This window comes from Betta splendens, chromosome 5 (genome assembly GCF_900634795.4).
Source record: "Betta splendens chromosome 5, fBetSpl5.4, whole genome shotgun sequence".
NCBI classification, from domain to species: Eukaryota; Metazoa; Chordata; class Actinopteri; order Anabantiformes; family Osphronemidae; genus Betta; species Betta splendens.
The window spans coordinates 12,178,908-12,195,997 of NC_040885.2; the positions used below are offsets into that span (position 1 = coordinate 12,178,908).

The following is a 17,090-nucleotide window of genomic DNA, read 5'->3' on the forward strand; positions in this document are numbered from 1 at the left end:
GGCTGACATGTGGCACACGCCGGGTGTTTCCCAACCGAGAGGCTGCCGATGGAGACGATTTACACAATAAGAAAATAATTCTAAATGCAGCATTAAAGACACATTCGGCTGTAAATGATAACGACAAGAGCACGTGATGAATGCGTCTGCCAGCTCATATGCAACGCTTCAATATTTGCGTGCATCTCATTTGTCATTATTGATAAATAAGCCAGTTAAATTCTTGATTCAATTATTAATCACCCCGCTTTAAATTCTGGAGGTTCTATAATATTAATGTCTTCTGAGGCCTTGACGCTGGCACCTGCAGCCAAGGTCGTGTGTGCGCGGTGCCATTCGCTCCAATTACGCCGCCACGGAGTCACGGCGACGCCGGGCCGCGGGCGGCGGCGGCTGTAGAGGTCGGCGGCCGAGGAGGTTGGGAAGCAGCGCCGGGGGGGGGCGAGGAGAGCACTGCCTTACGAGCACATAATCCTAGCAGGGTACATCGACCGATGTGTCCTCCATGTGTGACCTGAACACATTCTGCTGTGATGTGCGTGCTTCATGTCATCCAGACCCGGGCGTCTGCGGGCGCGAGGCGGCGGCGGCGGCGTCTGCCATAGACGGGGGGGTTGGAGGGTGGAGGGGGGTCTGTCCTCGGTTTCCTGTTTCTGTGTTGGCCGTGGGAGCGCAGCGTGGAGCCGCGCGCTGGACACACATGCTTTTGTTCTCGTTGTGTTGCCGTGCGGGTGCGGCGCCGCGTGCGCGTGTCTTTGAGGTCCCCGTCGCCCCCCCCCCCCCCCCCCCCCAACACCCCTCCACCCCCCCATCCCTCCTCCGTCTCCACCCGTGTTGTCAGTTCCTTCCAGTGTGGAGTCCCTCCCTCCCTTTGTCCTCTGTGTGGCCCCAAAATGCACCGAAATCCTACTCAGCTCTGTCGCGTTCAAGATCCTCAAGCTGTGAATGTTTCGGTTTCGGCATTTTAAACTTTACTTTAGCTCAAGGATGTGAGTTTTTTTTTTTTCCTCCCGCTTCCATCTCTCCATCCCTCCATCCTCCCATCCGTTCGCTTGCATGTGGAGAGCGCTCGTACTGTGGATGTTGCTCAGGCTCTACTTTATCTCTCTTTCTTTCACTAATTTGATTCAGTCCTCCTCTTTTCTGATTAACACCATTCCTGCTGCCTCCTCTCTTCAAAAAGTGGCACTTATCTCTAGTGTTGCGTTGCGTTGTTTTATCACATTATGTTGGTTGGCATGATTTTAGAGTCAAATAATCTTCCTGTGTACATCTTCTAGCATGACCCTCCTCCTCAGAGATCTGCCTCATTTGCACATAGAGCAGTTTTCCTTAGCACGTCCTCTGCCACCCACCCACCTGCAAGGTCTGCATGCACTGCACGCTCAACTCGACTATGAAGTGGACAGGCATCTGCATATCCGGGCCTCAACTTCCAAAAGCTGGCGACCCATTCGCTGCAATCACGGTGGACGTGAACCAAACGCTAGGCAAAACCGCATCCCACCTCAAATTGAGTCCTCGCGCTCCTAATTGTGGCCTTTTTGAAGCTTTCTGCATTCCTGCCTACTCGCATGGTTAAAGTTGACCTCTGTTCTCGAAGCCTGAGGTTTGACAACTGTTTCTACCAGACCTGGGTGCTGTTCTCTTGTAACTTGAAACCTTAAAAGTCTGGGAAACCACCGCCCTAAAGCCAAAGTGAAGCCGAGCCAAGCAGAGAAAAGTACAAGACAATAGCACCGCTGCTCCCTGCCTGCCGACCATTTACTCACTCCCATTCTATTTTTCTTTTGCTAATGAATTTGTGTCAAAACTATAATTTTTAATTCCCCCTTGTAGTTTTCTGCCTCCAACTTAATGTATTTTAAATGCAGCTCAGCATTTCCACTTGAATTATTTATAAATGAACGCTGAGTAATTGCGTTCGGTAATTAATGGGCGACGCAGCTCCTGTAAAATATGGACCTCCGCCACGTTTTTTCAGTGTTTAAATGGTTAATTACAGCTAAAGACGGATAAATCAGCCCAGCGTTTATGACCTCCCCCTGTTTTATTACTTTACTCTAACAGCTGTAGTGTGAGTAGCACATTTCTCTCAAATGCCTCCTTTCAGCTCCTCAGTGTGCTGCAAATGGCGTTTGTGTGCGTGCGTGATAAAACCCATGGGCGTGTGTGTGTGTTTACTGAAACAAAGTGAGGCCCGGGCGCAGGAGCTTTATGACTCACGCTCTAATCGGATCAAACGCATCTGATAGAGCAGTTTATGCTTTCTTAAATATTCTAGGAGCAATGTATATTTTTAGTAGGAACGACTCAGTTTAAAACCTTTAAAGACCCTGGATGAACCATTATGAATCTTGAATCTTAGACATGTACTGTAAGAGAGTGGCCGTACTGTAGCTTAGATCGTTTCCAAGTCATTTTCAAATGAATGGTTTTTCAGGAGGTGATTGTTGTCACAAATGCATGATGTCAAGAAACAGTTGAAACAAGCCCATTGTCCTGTGGCTTGTCTCCTACATGTAGCTGATAAGATTGATTTGAACATCCATTCTGACCTAACTGCAGCCGCATGACTTGCATTGACCTCCGACCCCCGACACGTGAAATGCAAGGACGCCTTGTGAAGCGGGATGGGATCGCGAACGGGGGCGAATCCTGTTCACACGGGTCGAACGAACCGCGGCCTCCCGCGTAAAACCGCCCAGGTTTTACTGCAGCGATGCTCAACCCCCCCCGCTGTCTCACGGGCGACCGCGTGTGTCGGAGGCCAGCGCTTTGTCCTGCGCGTGCGAGTGTGTGTTTTGCTGGAGAGCGCTGTGTTTGTGTTTCAGCAATGGTACACTGCCACCATGAACCTGCTGGGGACCTGGCTCACCGAACGCATGGATCAGCAGCTCCACGTCTACCAGCTCAAGATCCTCATCAGGATCACTAAGGTAAGGGGGGGGGGGGGGGGTCCAGGCTCCGCGGGGCCTCACAGGAGCTCACGCTCCTCTGCTCTCCCGCAGAAAAAGTACCGGGACTTTCGGCTGCAGGGCGTCCTCGACTCCACCCTGAACAGCAAGATGTACGACACGGTGCGCAACAGGCTGACGGTGGAGGAGGCCACGGCCTCGGTGAGGGAAGGAGGCATGCAGGGCATCTCCATGAAGGACAGCGACGAGGAGGACGAAGACGACGACTGAAGCCTGTGCACTGACACTCCGGACCCCCCCTCCGCCCCCCTCCTTTCACAATTTTGACTTTAGCCTGGTTACTGATGCATGTACAAACTCAGATAGCCACTCTAGGACCTCTTTGTCAGCTCGAAATGCCTATGAAGGAACTATTAACTCTAAAAATAGTACTTATACTGAGGAAAAGCTAAATAAAATGTTAAAAAATAACCATGATTGGCAGTTTAGCTGTGTCATGATAAAGATAGCACCTATCTTTGATTCATTCATTTCTAAATTCATTTCTGTGTTACTAAGCAATATGGAGAACCATTTGTTTGACAATGTTGAGTGAGATAAATAGGTGTGTCCCTGTCCAATGCAAACCTATATGGCGCTTCTTTGTCGTATTCTACATTCATTAATGGTACATTGTCGTGATGATGAGTGTGTGTGGACCCTTTTCTTTGTCTCGTCTGTTTTTAAGTGAATGCCAACTGCTTCAAACGGAAAATAAAACCTCTGTACTTGTTTACGGCTGTTGCAGACAACGACCTGTCGTCTACTCACTGTTATTGACATCGACAGTAAGTCCAGACCTGCGTTATCGTTCTGTTTTTGTTTTTTCAATCATGTGTCAACGCTACGTGAGCTCATCTCAACTGCCGATTGGACGCAGTTGGACGAGAATCCTGAGCTGAACGAGTGGGTGTTCGAGGAGATGCAATATTCTCATAGCTCCATTTTGATAACTTGGGAGATTCTATTTTTATTTCAACATTAAAGGCCTTGAAACAGGTTCTATTTTAATTGAGTTGCACTTTTACAGAGAAAAGAGCAAAAAGAATTATAATTTTTTTTATTAAAAAAAAAAAAGTTGGTCTGTCTTTGTTCTGTAACTGTGTAGAATGAGATGTCTGGCGTTTGTTTGGGTCTCACTGTTGTTTTGTATATATTCTATAAATATATATATATAAATATAAAATGCTGTACATTGCATTCTGAGCCATCGCTGCATGCCTGTGGGTTCCCACCCTCCCCAAACGCTTTCTGTTTTTTGTGTGAACTAGCTGGTGGATTCATTCTTGCTTTTGCCTTATGAAAGCCAACAGTTGTAATATGCAAGAGCTGTGGCCTCTAAATAAAATTACTGTACATGTGCACCCTCTGTCACGTTTACTGGCCGCGTGTCCACGAACACACCGGTCCGTCCAGGATGCCGACACACACGGAGCGCCTGAACGCAACGCCTGGAAGGAAACGGTCACGTGTTTTAGTCGGGTTTCAGCATCACATGAATCAGTGACAGGCTGTTATACATTACATTCGATGGTAATGACTCCAATATAGTCATTTATAAGTATGTTATTACGTGCATGTGTTTTCTAAGCTCCATTATGTTTCCAGTCCTTTGCTTCAGTCACAGGTTGGGATGTTGTCAGCAAACCAACCACCACCATCACCGCTGCACACGCATCTGTACGAGTCATCCACTAAACCAGCAGTGTCCAACTCTGGTCCTGCTGGTTTCCCAACCTCCCTGCTGGTCACCTTGACCATGTCAGTTAGCTGCTCAGTCAAGGTGACCAGTATTAGCTGCAGGGAGAGTTGAAAAACCAGCAGGACTGTGGCTCTTGAGCACCAGTGTTGGACACCCCTGCACTAAACCATGCTGTTAGTATAGTGATGACACCACTATAAGTATATTCTGCACTTGCAATGTGTTACTGCTACTTTTACTTCCAGTGAGTCCTGATCATTGTTCCCCTGCTGCTGTTTGCTGACGGACACCAGGGGGCGACAGCGTGAACTCAAACATCTGGAATCGCACAGAGAGGGTTTGTTCCATGTGTGTTGATGCTTTTTACCTACTGAATAACACGGTTATACTGAGATGTGGCACAGAACCGTATCCAAGCACATAGAATAGGCTGAACCCACTTTATTACGGTTATAAAACAAAGCAGACCGCTGCCATTTTAAAACTAACCAACGATATAGATGGAGAAAAGGTGGACGTTCACCCCAGAGCTTCACGCTATGAAGATACACAGGAATCAATCAAGAGAGAGAGGAGGACGTTCAGGGTTGAAAAGGGCTTATAATTATTAGCCACAAAATAGTGCAGACAGAATAGTAGCCCAAATAAAATACAGTTTACAGTCCGAACTCTGAATCTTGTTATCTGATGTGAGGAAAGCATCGTGTACTCGTGAGTTCCTGAGGCTAGAACAGAAACATGCTTAACTCTGGTTAACTTCACACATTTTGACACTGGAAATCTGTACTGCAAGATTTAACAATTTCGATTTCAAAGTCTAGTGGATTAAATAGATCTCAGCACAAAACCACTTACATGTTGCAAACTGGAACCACATCTTTGGTTACAAATAAAGCATCAACCCCCCCCCCCCCCCCCCCCCCAGAGAGAAACTACACTGCCTGTAAAATGAAGTCACCCCATCTGAACTTCCTGCGTTTCATTTATTAGCAACCTTGAATCACGGTGGACATGATTAGGATTTCTCTTTTGATGGTTACAACAGATAAAGTAAAATGTATGAGTGCAGACGTGTTTCTATGAACTGAGCAGAAACCAGAAACCAGCTGTACGAGTATCTGTCCCTTTACTGTGGGTTTTACACCATAACTGGTACGTTAAGTTACAGTAGATAATAACATAAGTTGATCTGTTGAAATGACAAGAGGTGTTAGGATAAAGAGAAGATTCAAGTCTCCAAGCAAAAATGACAACGTGACAGATGAAATCAACGACCTGGAAAGGAATCGAGACAATTCTGAACATCTCCGTCGCACCCGACAGTGGAAAGAGCATGGCACAGCAGTAAATCTGTCAGCCATCTTCATGGCTATTTTTTTTGTTCATGACATGATGAATAAATCAAACTGCACAAAATCTCATAGTGGGTTAGTTTAGTCTAATAGTGGTTGGTCGGAGCGCCTCCGCCCCGACCGTGAATCTTCATGACGATGTCTTTGTGCAGCAGGTTTGTAAAGGTAGACAGTAAAATCCTGGAGGTCACGCAGCTGAAGGTCTTTGTTCAATCACAGTCCTCAGTCTTCATAGGCAAAGGGTTGAATACGAGTTCGTCAAACTGAATCCCCATTACATCCACTGTGATCTGATGACGCCCAGCACAGCAGGAGACGCTCGGTGTGGCGTGAGGTGACCGTCTTTTTGGAGACACTGCACTTTTCCAATACAGACAAGCCTTTACACGTGTAATTATTCAGTTGAGCTTTGACGGTTGAGGTTAGAAAAGCCGGAAAAATACTGGAAAATAAAACAGGGTCAGATTCTGTCAGCCCACAGAATCTCAGAAATATGAATCTACATCTACACCAAGGCCAGTGGACAAATACGTAAGTATTAAAAAAAAGTGTCTGGCTATAAGGATATAATTAATATAGATATATATATATATATATATATTTTACAAAACAATATAACAATATAAATCCCTGTAAAAAGCAATAAATGTTCACATTAGATGTTGCAACACACTTTAACAAAATAAGCCATAGGTACATTTTACAAGACAGCAGTGAGATATTTGGACAATATATGAATATTAGGCAGGAAAGAGTCTCTTCACATGATCGACGCCTCGCGCACGCGCGCGTGTGTGTGTGTGTGTGTGTGTGTGTGTGTGTGTGTGTGTGTGTGTGTGTGTGTGTGTGTGTGTAGCTGAGCCTCAAGCCAGTTTGATCAAGGTGAGAAAATAACCTAACGCATGCTGGGCAATGCCGTGGTCCGCCTCCGGGACACTGGTCCGAGGGCCGGTCCGGTCCGGTCCGGTCCGGTCCTCCGCTCCTCAGGTTTCGTCTCACTGCGACGTCTAGCCGGAATTCAACTCGCTGGGTTTAGGCAGTAACACTGATAGTGTAGTGCAAACTGGACAGAGCTGCGTTTTTTTCCTCGCGTCAACTTAAACAGGTGCAAACGCTCAGCAGGATAACATTTAAGACAAGAAATAAAGAACAAAAACATAAATATCAAAAAACTTTTATCAGTATAAAAAGTAATAAGGTTATTCATTTAATCAATAGTCTGGCAAAAAAGGCCTCAGAAAAGTTCATGGATTTTTACAAATTAAGTGCCCGTAAGGTCCTTAGACGAGCGACTCCATGCTCTCCGCAGGGTCCGACTCGTCCGCGATCACCACCACCCCGTTAGTGTCCATGTGCAGGGGGCTCAGGCAACACTCTCTGTTACTGACCAGGCTGAGCATGGCTTTGTAAAGGTACTGGTACTGCTCCTGTGCAACACAGAACAAGCCATGATCAGAACCACAGCGTCGCATACGGAGCGCGGGGAAACATCCTGCAACAGCACGAGACACAGGCGGGAGAGCGTTCTTCGGGCAGCGCGTCTTCACACACCCTGCATAAGAATATCGCGCCCAGCGCCCAAGAACGGCTGCTGCTTTGTTGGAGCTAAATAGAGTGTGAAAAATGAGACTTTACGTTTGTCAGACAACTCAAAGAATGACTCAGAGCGAATGGAAATAGTTATGATAATGAATCATGCAAAATTAATTCACGCAGCTTAATAATTTGCTGGATGTTTAAATTTGCAATAATTCCGTTTTTTTTTTGTTTTTTTTTTCGCCACCTGGGGCGGAATCAGCGCTGACAAAATATCACCTCGCAAAAAATAATAATACGCTGGAGTTCATTTACACAGCCAGCAGACGGACGTGTGCGGCTTCGCGGCTCTCGGTGCAGCGCTGCGCCTCCGCTTAGCTCCGGTTTGGTCCCCACCTCCCCTCCTTCCCTTTGTGTGTGCTCACTATGTGACAGGGCTGAAAACCCTTGGGTACTTACTATATCAGTGAAGACTCCCGGCCTCATGAGATTGATCATCTTAGCCACCTGATAGATGTCGACGACGCCCTCGTTCTCCAGCTGCTGGGACAGCGTGGTGAGGGCGCACAGCATGCCTGCCGACACCGCTCCATACCTGGGTGCAAACATCAGGAATCACACGCCTGTTCCCCACCGACACGCTGCACGCATGAATAAATCTGTATTTACACCCCACAAGCCGACCTCTGCCCCAATTGTGTAAGACACCTCTCCCGGCTGTTTGCACACTGGAGATAATTTACCGGACAGAAAAAGTTTAGTCTGCTCCCAGTTCAGGTGCTGCAATGACGGTGACTGACAGCGTGATTGACTGACAGGACCTTGACTGATGGTGACGGCTGAACTGGCTGATGTTTCCGCTAACAGCGGCTGAGGTGGTGTAAACACAGCGCTGTGCACCAACCTGGCCCAACGGTTGAATTTGTTACAGTTGCTTGGTTACTAAGAGACTTTAAAGTGATGTTTGTTCATCCCGCTAGTTGCCGTCGCAGTCTAGGCGATGTTATTGAAGGACTTTCTAAATCCGGGCGGCGGGAAGCACATACTCATCGTGTACGATGGTGGGTCCATCTCGAGTCATGGCCTCCTCCTTGATGACACTGATGAGCTCGAAGGTGCTGCTGAGAGGAGCGTCAGGGTTCGGCCACTTAGGGCACTGGAAGTGTCTCACCTCCAGAACATAGTCGTCCTGTGACACGCATGAAATATCGCGATGCCTGTTATGAATCTCACGTCACAATAATCAAGCACCCGGCACGACTAACCGCGCTTCATGTCTGAATATGCTCGGCAGGCCGTGAATAGGAGCCCAGCGCGGGTACCTGTGTGGCCTCCAGGATGAAGTCGTGGATGATGATCTGCTCTTCATTAGAGAGGCACAGTCTGTCCTTGCTGATTAGTGTGACAGTGAAGGCGATGCAGTTCATGGCCTCTTCCCGGCTCGGCCAGTAAACAAACTCATCCTCAGCCTGCAGAGAAACAGAGACGTGGGTGTGAACGTGTGCTTTTGTGCATCAGTGGTGGAATAAGAGAATATAAATAAAACAGAAGGTGATTTTGAAAAAAAAAACATTACTTACAAGGCCCTGGTTGTCTGGCAACATAACAATAATTTGAGCATTATGGTCCCAAATCATTCTCCAGAAGTCTGTGGTGGTGTGGGGCAAAGGATGCTGGGTAATGATGAACTCATTACTCCTGTAGTATCCCTGAGGTGACAGAGGTGAGCGGTTACTATAGTCCTCACAAATCATACAGATGGATGACCGTGAAAGCTGACAAATAACTGATCAATTTCCAGCAAAGCCTGGAAACACTGTCATCCTTCAGAAAAACACTGAGCGGGGAAAAAAGGGGCCAGACTCAAACTAGCAGGCCGTACCATTATGTAGGACGCATTAATGTAATCTGTTCCCTTCATTCCAGGCAGAGTGGTGAGTCCAACCCTTGCTCGCTCCGCTGTAGAGAGGCAGAGAGATGGAAAACACATTCTAAATCAAAACCCAGGCTTCTATAATATCACACTCTCTGATAATACACACATTCATTACCAGGCCTGACTGTTGCTATAGCAACAAGTACCTCCTTTTCCCCTGCCAGAGCGCCGGGAAAAATGTAGAAAGATTAACTTATAGGATTACGGAAACAGGTGCTAATTTTGGAACATGAATCATATTTAATAATGCAGAGTTAAAATCTGGAAAATGTGAGATGATAAATGATCCTGATTTTGAATTTATTTCCTTAAAACTGGAGGGAAATCACAAAACAAATTCCATTTTTAATGCAGTTGTACTGCTTGCTATTGCCGTAGGATTCTTTGGGAGACAGCCGCCGCCCTCGTCTGAGGGCTCTGAGGCGACGGATCAAGGGTCTGGACGGACCGGCAGCTCCGCGTCTGACCCGACCTTGCCGGTTACAAATGCGCTGCGGCGGAGCCGATAAGACACTCACATGGAACCACGGAGGAATTGCGGTTCTTCTCCTTGTTGCAGTCTTTGTGGGCGCTGAAGCACTCCACAAAGCGCGTGTTGCACTGAGTCAGCAGCTGGCGAGAAGGAGGAGGGAGAGGGGAAAGGCTTTAGTCCTGAGAGTCACTGTGACTTTAAATCAAACACCGAGGGTTGTTTGACACCAAATATTAACAGCAAGGAATTCACCTTAATAACGAGCGTGCGACGCTCAAGAGGAAGTGACATTTTGTGGGAGTAATTAGTTTGTCTCTCCTGATGTTGAGAGAGCGGGAGCCTGATGAAACATTCATCAGGCTTTGCATAAGGCGGCGGGGGTGACAGGCAGTACTTCACTGCAGCCCTGTAGCCGCTGCATGTCGCTAACAAGCCTCCGACCCAAGGACCGCCTGGGCTTCAGCTGGTGTCGCCACCGCCGCCGCCGGCGACGGCTCATCTAACCGGACCAGACGGCTTTGCTCACCCTGAACTGCTTCTCCAGCCGTGTGCGTCCTGTCGAGTTGGGCGTGAGGATGCTGTTGACGTAGCTGTGCAGCTGCCAGGCCGGCACCTCCGTCTCTCTGCTTAGGACGGCCTCCATCAAAGCGTCGTGGATGAACACATACTGCTCCTGTGGGGGACGGGTTCAGGATGGAATAGAGACAGGAAAATACAAAATACGGTCATGAATCAGTGAGAGGATCCATTCTTCTTAAGTATTCATTTTGTAAAATTGCAAGATTACATAATGTGAAAATAGTAGCACAAGGGAAATAGTCTCTATGAAGGTAAAACCAATAAACATAAAAATGAAATGTTACATTGTTTCATTAATAGAAGCACTATTCATATATAGGGAAACCTACAGGACCAATAACCTACAAGACTTCACCTACAGCAAGTTCCCCGTGGCCAGACATCATTTAAATTCTCCATCAGTTGCAGCATCAAACACGCAGCTGTGGCCTGAGCTCAACCCACATGGTCTAATTCCAGTGGAATATCCACCAGTGTCCTGCTCACTGTTTGCTCTGTGTTGCAATAAACCCGCAGTAGGCGTGACCTTTATCTGAGCTCAGTGTAGCTTCCATAACCCGTCTTTAATCACAGAAGACCTTTTCATAATGTAAGAGCAGCGCTCCAGGTTCCCGCGCGCCGAGCGGCGCTGCTCGGCTCCTCACCTCGGTCTGGACCAGGTAGTTGCGTTGCGTGCGGATGTGTTTGAGGAAATCCAGGACACTGACTGTGCTTTTGTCCTTGATCTGCTGCAGCATGCTGTCGATGACGATGTACGTCCCCGTGCGCCCGACTCCTGCACTGAAGAGCAGAGCGCGGGGACACGTGAGCGGCGCCGGGCCGGGCCCGTAGGGGGAGCTGTTAGCCAAGGTGCTAGTGAACCGTACCTGCAGTGCACCAGGACGGGACCCGCTTCGGCGGCGCGGGCGGCCGACGAGCGGTTGATGAAGGTGAGCACGGGCAGCGTGTACTCCGGCACGCCCATGTCAGGCCACTGAGTGTAGTGATACTGGACCACGACGCGCTCGTTCAGCCGCCCTTTGGGATTCCCCTTCTGACCCTGAAACAGCAGCAGAGACGACCGAGCTGAGGCGCCGGCTTCCACCCACAGGCCTGAGAGGCCGTAATTCACCTGCCAGCAAACTGAACGCTCACATTTACTCAAAATTCATTTGAATAGTCAAAATAAAGATACTTAGTACATTAAATACCCTATAATAAATCGTAATCTTTACACTGGTGGTTGCTTTATGCTGATGTTTCTGACCAATAATACAGCACTGAGGTCTTCACAAGGTCACCAGGTTCCCTAAAGAAGTGCACAGATTTGATTTAGTCCAGTTGGGACATTATCAAAATTAATGCAGCAGAACCAAAAATCTCATCTGTTTTATTTCACTCATTCTTCTTCTTTGTCAAAACCTGGCACCGACATTTCTCACAATTACATCACTTGAGGCAACTTATGAGATTTCGCACAGCTCTCCGTGGAGCCGCAGTGAACTTCATGCAACTTTTTTTTTTTTTTTTTCCCATCCACGCAGCAGGAGGAACCTGATGCAGATTTAAAGAGCGGAGCCTCACGGAAACACAACGGATTTGCAAAATTAAAGCCCGGCGAGCGGCAGAGGGCCGTGAGTCTTTCTTACCTTTTTGACTTTCGTGTTCCGTATGTGGAAGTGCCGCAGCGTGTAGCAGGCGTGCACCTCGGTGCTCTTCAGCGTCACCACGATGTTCCCGTACTGCTCGCTGTTCTCCGTGGGCCAGTACTGGTCACACTTCCTCTGAAGGACGCCACGGACGAACAGCGCTGAATGACTGACGCTTTACAATTCGCTATCGCTTGAATGAATGATGGATGTGAACCTACCCTCCCTTTCTCCACCAGGTTTGTGATCATGATGATGATTCCTGTGTTTTGCTCCCACACCATCCTCCAGAAGTCCTCAAACGTAGACTTGAGGGGTCCCTGAGCAGCTATGTACGCTCTGGGCCGGTTGTAGCCCTGGAGCAGAGAGTGGGGGTTAATGTCTGCTGGTAAAATGTTCATTACTGACAAATATTAGTACAGTTGGTGACAAAAACCTGCAACTCACAGAAAAGCTTAAACACTGATCAATATTTTTGATGATGTTTTAATGTTCTATTAATGTTGTGATGGTGTGATTCTAAAAAAAAAAAAACAGTCCTTATCCCATGTTTTAAATGTTTTTTTTAAATAAAGCTGTTGGCAAAACTCACATCCACATAGTTGGCGTTGATGTAATCCGAATGCTTGGCATCTTTTCCTGCCAGAGCCCGTAACTTCACCCTGCTGTGGTCATCTGGGGAAAAACGAGGCACATTATTGTGCAAATTATTAAAAGGACGAAAAACCCGCTATTTAAAGAAAAATGCTGATTGCATTGCGCAGCAGTCGACGTCCTTATCAGATGTTTACAGCCGACTCACAGGCCACGATGTTTATGTATCTGTTCTTGTGCTTGTTGTCAGGATGATTGGAATGTTCTGCTGTGATCTTCAGGTCCGCCGTGGAACGCTGGACCTCCTGCGGAGAGAAACAAACAGCGATTTATTTTATTACGTGAGTAAAAGGAGTGTTAAGGAATCACCCCGGAATTACTGTGGTTGTTATTATTGTAGGCAAAACATCGCACATTTGACTTTTTGAGACACAGCGGGGGGTCTTCAAACCCTCCCCTGCACAGGAGGGAATGTGGAGTGGAATAAGGATGCCTTTTATTGGTCAGGGACGACAGACAGCAGCTGCAGACTGCCACCCGACATGCAGCAGCATCCCCACCCACCCCTGAAATACAACAGTCATCTCCAACACAGCTTCATTGTGCTGCATTTGGAAATTGTGCACACAAGCTTCACACCAAATGACCCCAATTAAAAGAAATCCTCCGGGGGTAAAGCTTTTGCCTCATTCCTTAACCTGGTTACGCAGAGAGCGGATGCCCATCCCGTCGACCGGTAGTTAGACCTTCTCTAATTAACCTCAGCCAGTCTTGATCTTTCTAGCTGCCTTTCTCTAAACCATCTGTTCAAAATTAGCAACTCTGCACAATAGCACACGCATAAAATACTCTCAAAACACTTCTCAGACTCAAAGCAATATGCAAATGAGGGAGGCGCAGATGAGGGGGGTCTGGACTGTGCTATTTAGGCACAGTGGTGTCTAAATACAGCTCTTGTCAAATGTTATTGTTACCAACTGAGCTAACTGCTACTGTCAGCACGTTAACACGCTTGTGCGACGCTAGACAGGTATAATGACGGTGGTGTTCACCGCGTCACTTCCCAATTAGCACTGAAGCCTGTAAGTATAGCTGGCGGGAATTTAATCAACAAAAAAACAAAAAAATTCTAATTTTGATGATAAATAAAATGTCAGGATCACTAACCTTTGTAGTTATTAAAACAAAGTTTGATGGAATCCTAATAAACCTTTTTAATCTAGCACATATCAGGGTATTAAGGCAGACGGTGTGCACAGAGTACTGGGTACATACAATAGTATAAATAAACTCGTCTTTACTGCTGAAGAAAGCAGTTGTATGAGATTATTTCATGTTTTACTGTAGTCACAGCAAATAGTTAATAGCTCATGAAGTGGCATGAAGGAATGTCAGAAATTTCTCCATTGTGAGACCAATAAAGTCATATCTTAAGTCCTACCTCAAACTCCTCCGAGAAGCCCTGTAGGTTGTTCTTATACAGCTCCATGATGTGTTTAATAAACAGTTTCACGGGGATGGCCTCCATGTCATCTGCAGGACAAATGAAAGACTACATGAGACACAAGCTTATGTAACCGTACGCGTATGGAAATCAATTGGTGGGTTTATATTGATTGTTTTTATTCAAAAAGAAAAAACAACAAAACTGGTTTAATGGTATTATTACAAATGTCTGATAAAGCTGGCCACCATCGCACAGGGACAATAGCACAGAGGACCCAGCTGTTAGCACGGCCGATGCTGGCCAACGCTTTAACCAGCACACCCGCACAGCTGGGACCTCCAGGGCTCTCACTTGCCTCAGTGGTTACAGCAGAAAGGTGAATGCTGGCTTCTTAATCTGATCATTCATCAAAATGTCTTTCCTCTTGTATTAGCGTTGCGTGACTTCACAGCCTAAGTGGTGCGTCTCAGCGATCCGTCGTGAAAAGTGGCTTCATAAAGTGGGCGTTGAAATGAACTAAGGCTGGTTAGAGGCCAAACCCAACACAAGCGTTGTATTAACATACACAGACTGTAACTAGTTTTAATTAGGCTCCATTGTCATTTTGGATGGATGGATGAATGGATGGATGGAAGAAAGGAAGAAAGAAGTAGGTGGAGTCAATACCGGCATCAGCTGTGGTCTTTAACTACAATGTCACAGTCTTAAAACATCCCTGAGCTTTAAACAAGTGTGTAAGTAAAGTCTAATATTGACTAGCTGCCACAGCACGGCAGCCTGGAACATAAAGACTAAGAAAAACAGTCACACAACTCCTACTGAGCTGCTGCCACAGTCATTTCACATGTAAATGAGCTGCAATTGTGCAAATGAAGCCATAAAAGCAATAAAAATTGAAAATGGATAAGGCCGACCTGGGGGCGTGTGCAAAATCAATAGCAAGTACAACTTAATATGTACAGAGTCCTGTGTCGTCTTCAAATGTAGGTTAAATACCAACAATGCTCCTACGCAGAATGCAGCGATCAGTAAAACATTTAATGAGCTACAGTCTTACTGTCAAATGCTTGTTACCACTGAAGCCTTGCTTTGAACTAAAGGCTTCAAGTGTTTGTCCGACACCAGTTCACTGAGCTGTTCCACAATCTTTGCACATAGCCCAAAGCCAGCGCAGTGCAGCCATGTATTAGTGTCAAAAGACAGGGCAGGGAAGCATCACACCATGTAGGACACGCAGCCCGGGCTGAGAATCCACGCATTGTGTGAAAGGAGGCGACCTGTGACGTGAGATGATGGATATTTGACGGTAAATGTATGAATGTTCTAATACCATAAACAAAGCGCGGCCCACCTGGTATAGGGATGACTGGAATATTCTCATTGGCCACCACCCGCGGAGAGCTGCTTTCCTCCACATAGAAGTGAGCTGTCTGGAAGAATCTCCTGCGGGGACAGAGAGAGAGCGGCTGTGGTGGATGCGTGGAAACCGTCGCCACAGTGAAGTGTATTAGGGAGTCGTTATCCCGTTGTCCTCAGATGTGCTCTGTCAACATCGTCGGCGTCTAAATGTTGAGCCGAGCGACGCGGGAGCCGCTAATGAAAACCCGAGAGTGGTCGGGACACGGCCGAGCGCGCGCGGAGCAGGCGGCTCCCGGAAACGCAGACCTGAGCCGACTCCAGGGAGCAGGTAAACAACTCGCAGCGACGCACGCCTCTACTCAGACTGGAGACGACGAGTCCAAACGCAGATTTCCCTCTTCAGGGCAACGCACGCGTTTAAGAAGTCCTGCTTAAAACTCCCCGACAGCAAACTCAACTCAAAGGCACATTTTTTGAAGAGGCTGCTTATGGTTGTTGCCAGCAGATGCTGCTTGGGAAGTTATTGTTCACAAAAAAAAAAAAAAAAACTTCAGATAAAAGTTTTCAACTTCACCACTCATCACATATTTATCACCAATTCCTAGCAGGTTTAAAATGGTCCGAGAGTGAAGGCTCCTGGATGCATCTTTTACTTTTTAAAGATTCTCCTCAGTCTTTGAGGTCAACAAACACCTAATGGTTGTAATAGATCAACATTCACATTACATTAAATAGCTTTGAACTTAGGTTTTAAAAATAGAAAAGTGAAGAATTGTTATGGTCATTATCACCTTGCAGACCCTTCACCCCTTCACCACCCTCTACCTCATCATATTAATGAAAGCTTATAAAAAGACCCATATTTCATTCTAGCGCCGGCATTTCCCAGGTTCAGTCCTACCTGTACTTGATGCAGAGGAGGGAGCAGATGCTAGTCATTCTTTAAGAGAGGTGGGACAAAAATAAAACAGGCTGCACTGCATTTAGGGAGATGTACAGAAGGAGAATGACAGAGGAGGAGGGGAGGGTGAAAGCAAACGGGGGAGGAGTGAGCCCCCCCTCCCCCCTCCCAGCGTGCGTCACATCCTCCCAACCTAACGGCTCCCCGTGGGCGCAGATGTGGGGATGCTGGTAACCAACCAGCGCGGTCGACACCTTCCTCCCGGTTCCCTCCCAGGGTCCCAGAAGAGCGGCTCGCTCCGGGGGGAGCGGATCCAGCGCTGGAACCGGGCTGTCACGCGGGCGTCGCCGGCGCCGCGTCGCTAACGCACGACGGATTTGTTTTCGCTTCGACATCTGCGAGTTTCCGACAAACACCCAGAGCCTCAGAGGCTTCCAGATGTTCGGTAACTCCAGCAATTAATTCCTTTGTTGAGAGACCAAGACCTAGAATTACTCAAACCAGCAAGGATAAACATCAGTGGATGATCACTTAAGCATTCATGAATTAACTGTGGCTGTTAATGACCAAGACATCTGCAAACAGAGCCATCCGCTCACTTTCACAGCTGCACTGTCACCGAGAGAG

At 47.2% G+C, this 17,090-nt stretch overlaps 2 protein-coding genes across 13 annotated transcripts in view; one reads left to right on the forward strand and one right to left on the reverse strand.

The window, feature by feature from the left end:
* cadpsb (Ca2+-dependent activator protein for secretion b) overlaps positions 1-4,321 on the forward strand; it is a 45,184-nt gene extending 40,863 nt beyond the window's left edge. For all 11 annotated transcript variants that reach the window (XM_055509314.1, XM_029150733.3, XM_055509315.1 and 8 more), the window contains 2 exons: positions 2,835-2,939; positions 3,012-4,321. In XM_055509314.1, the coding sequence (XP_055365289.1) occupies positions 2,835-2,939; positions 3,012-3,188 (282 nt within the window). In that variant the 3' untranslated portion in view covers positions 3,189-4,321. The remainder of the gene's footprint in view (positions 1-2,834; positions 2,940-3,011) is intronic.
* Positions 4,322-5,085: 764 nt separating this feature from the next.
* Positions 5,086-17,090, reverse strand: part of LOC114855518 (receptor-type tyrosine-protein phosphatase gamma-like) — a 77,070-nt gene continuing 65,065 nt past the window's right edge. For both annotated transcript variants that reach the window (XM_029150718.3, XM_029150717.3), the window contains exons 14-29: positions 15,555-15,646; positions 14,198-14,289; positions 12,965-13,061; positions 12,755-12,837; positions 12,384-12,518; positions 12,163-12,297; positions 11,401-11,573; positions 11,179-11,314; positions 10,482-10,628; positions 10,002-10,095; positions 9,430-9,506; positions 9,128-9,256; positions 8,870-9,016; positions 8,594-8,736; positions 8,007-8,142; positions 5,086-7,438 (exon numbers count right to left, since the gene is read on the reverse strand). In XM_029150718.3, the coding sequence (XP_029006551.1) occupies positions 7,292-7,438; positions 8,007-8,142; positions 8,594-8,736; positions 8,870-9,016; positions 9,128-9,256; positions 9,430-9,506; positions 10,002-10,095; positions 10,482-10,628; positions 11,179-11,314; positions 11,401-11,573; positions 12,163-12,297; positions 12,384-12,518; positions 12,755-12,837; positions 12,965-13,061; positions 14,198-14,289; positions 15,555-15,646 (1,963 nt within the window). In that variant the 3' untranslated portion in view covers positions 5,086-7,291. The remainder of the gene's footprint in view (positions 7,439-8,006; positions 8,143-8,593; positions 8,737-8,869; positions 9,017-9,127; positions 9,257-9,429; positions 9,507-10,001; positions 10,096-10,481; positions 10,629-11,178; positions 11,315-11,400; positions 11,574-12,162; positions 12,298-12,383; positions 12,519-12,754; positions 12,838-12,964; positions 13,062-14,197; positions 14,290-15,554; positions 15,647-17,090) is intronic.